The sequence below is a fragment of the Pediculus humanus genome, genomic scaffold (genome assembly GCF_000006295.1).
Source record: "Pediculus humanus corporis 1103172107559 genomic scaffold, whole genome shotgun sequence".
In the NCBI taxonomy this organism is placed as follows: domain Eukaryota; kingdom Metazoa; phylum Arthropoda; class Insecta; order Psocodea; family Pediculidae; genus Pediculus; species Pediculus humanus.
In genome coordinates, this window is record NW_002987174.1 from 360231 (window position 1) to 362427 (window position 2197).

Consider the following 2197-nt stretch of genomic DNA (forward strand, 5'->3'; position numbering starts at 1 on the left):
AAAAAAGGTCGACGAGGATCCAGTTTGCCCCGGTTGTACATTGATAATGTTTTCAAACATTTTCTATTAAATGACAGTTTATGCTTAAAAATGAAACATAATAATCGTTCGCGTCGTAAAGAGTAAAAAAAGAGAAAATGAAAAATCATTAATCGAAGCAAAATAAAAAAAAAAAACAGTGAAGTGAATAAAAGAAAAATTTAAACGACAGCAAAAAAAAAATAAAATTGACAAACGAAAATATTAAATGAACTTGATATTAATTTAAATAACGTTATATAAATAAGTCATCTAACGTTGAATTTAATAAAAATTTACTTACGTGAATTTGTTAAAGAAATAAACGTGCGCCAATAATTTCCCGTTCGTGTAAGAAGAAAAAATTTTTTTTGTTTTTCCAGCGAATCAAACATGATTTTACATAATCAAATTCGATCACAAATCGTATCGAATTCGACATTTGCTGTTAAATCCGATCGAGTCATTTCTCCAGAAACAATAAATGATAATAAATCCAGATCTCCATCGATATCACAATCTTCGGATATAAGTTCCAGTCCTCAAGTCATTGTAAGTTGTCACGAATTTTCCTTTTTTTGTTGCTCCTTCTTCTGCTGCTGCTGTAATAATTTTTCCGCATAAAATTTTCAACAGAAACTTACACCGGAATCAAATTGTCAGCAAACTTCTCAATGGCTTCGTAAAAATAGTTTTGGTAGTCACGTGACAACATTTTCAAATTTCACAGGAGCCGACATTCTTCGTCTTACCCGAGACGATCTCATACAAATTTGCGGTTTAGCAGATGGTATAAGACTTCTTTACGCTTTGCATTCGAAGTAATGAAAACTAAAAACAAAATTTGTTATTCTTGTTTGTTTGTTTGTTGTTCGTTTGTTTTTCCTTAATCGCTTTATATCATTCATTCACAGAGCCATAGTACGTTTAACTCTTTACATATGCACTCCAACGTCATCCATTTATTACGCCGTTTATTTGGATCAAATCGGAAAAGCGGAAATGATAAAAAAATTAGGGACACTTTTGGGAATACATCATAATCAAATTCACGACATGTTTTTATTGGGACCAAACGAAATAAAAGTTCTTATAACAGATGAAGTCGTTGGTAACATAAAAGACGAATCCATGTTTTCAATCGAAGTTTTCAAAGGTAAAAAAAAAATTTTTTGATTTTACAAGAGATTTAAAAGGAAAACAGAAGAAAAATTAATTTTTTTTTTTTAGATGACGCAAGAGGAAGGTTGGCACTACTGTTAAAACCCACAACATCCGTTTAAATTAATTTTCATTTTAAAAAATAATTTTAAAAAATTTTCATTCAATAAACAAAAACAAAAAGTCAAATTTTTTTCTTTCCTATTTATTTTTTTTTTAGTTCCTAATAAAAACGTTTATTAATTACAATCCTACGATCGCCATTTTAAAATTTACTCTATGACTTAATAATAATAATGATGACGAATGAAATTTACTCGAATTTCACAGCCTTGTTTAAATTTATATTTTTATTTATATTTTTATAACCTAATTTTTTTTTATTTCTCTCTTTTTTATTTATTTATTTTAATTTTTTTTTTTAATTTATTTTTTTAAAATATATTTTATTTAATCTATGTATAAATAAGTAAAAAAAAATTGTTTAAACAAAATGAATAGAAAATTAACTTTCGTAAACGAATGAAAAAAAAAATAATAATAAAAATGTCACACGTAACAACACAGCGTAAGTAAAGTAATTATTATTATTATTATTATTTGCGTGATTGTAAAAGTTTGTTGGTTGTTGTTGTTATTATGTTAGTAATAATAATTTTTTTTAATAAGGTTCAGATTGTGGAAGTCGTTTACCCTACATTTCATTGATAGGCGACGTTTTTTTCATTGCCGGATTAATTTTGGCGGGAATGGGATTATTTCCGCTTTTTCAAATAATAAGAGATGTCAAAGAATTATTACATCCGAAAGATACCGATTTGTAATTTTAAAAAAATTTAATTTTCAATTTAAAAAAAAAAAAAATTCAAAAACCTAATTTAAACCTAATTTTTTTTCAGTTTAAATTCAATGTTTATTTTCTTATCGATATGGATTTTCTTAACGATTGTCAACACAGAATTTTCCGTATATGCAGCAATCGTAGCTTCCGGTTCATCTACGTCATGGTGTTCATCTA

The 2197-nt window shown here is 26.9% G+C and overlaps 1 protein-coding gene across 1 annotated transcript in view; it reads left to right on the forward strand.

Moving 5' to 3' along the window:
- Phum_PHUM207480 (transcription factor CP2, putative) overlaps positions 1 to 1194 on the forward strand; it is a gene marked incomplete at both ends in the record, with an annotated part of 5270 nt that extends 4076 nt beyond the window's left edge. Inside the window, 3 exons of the mRNA XM_002425502.1 lie at positions 402 to 570; positions 655 to 839; positions 933 to 1194. Of these exons, the coding sequence (XP_002425547.1) occupies positions 402 to 570; positions 655 to 839; positions 933 to 1194 (616 nt within the window). The remainder of the gene's footprint in view (positions 1 to 401; positions 571 to 654; positions 840 to 932) is intronic.
- Between the last annotated feature and the right edge of the window lie 1003 nt (positions 1195 to 2197).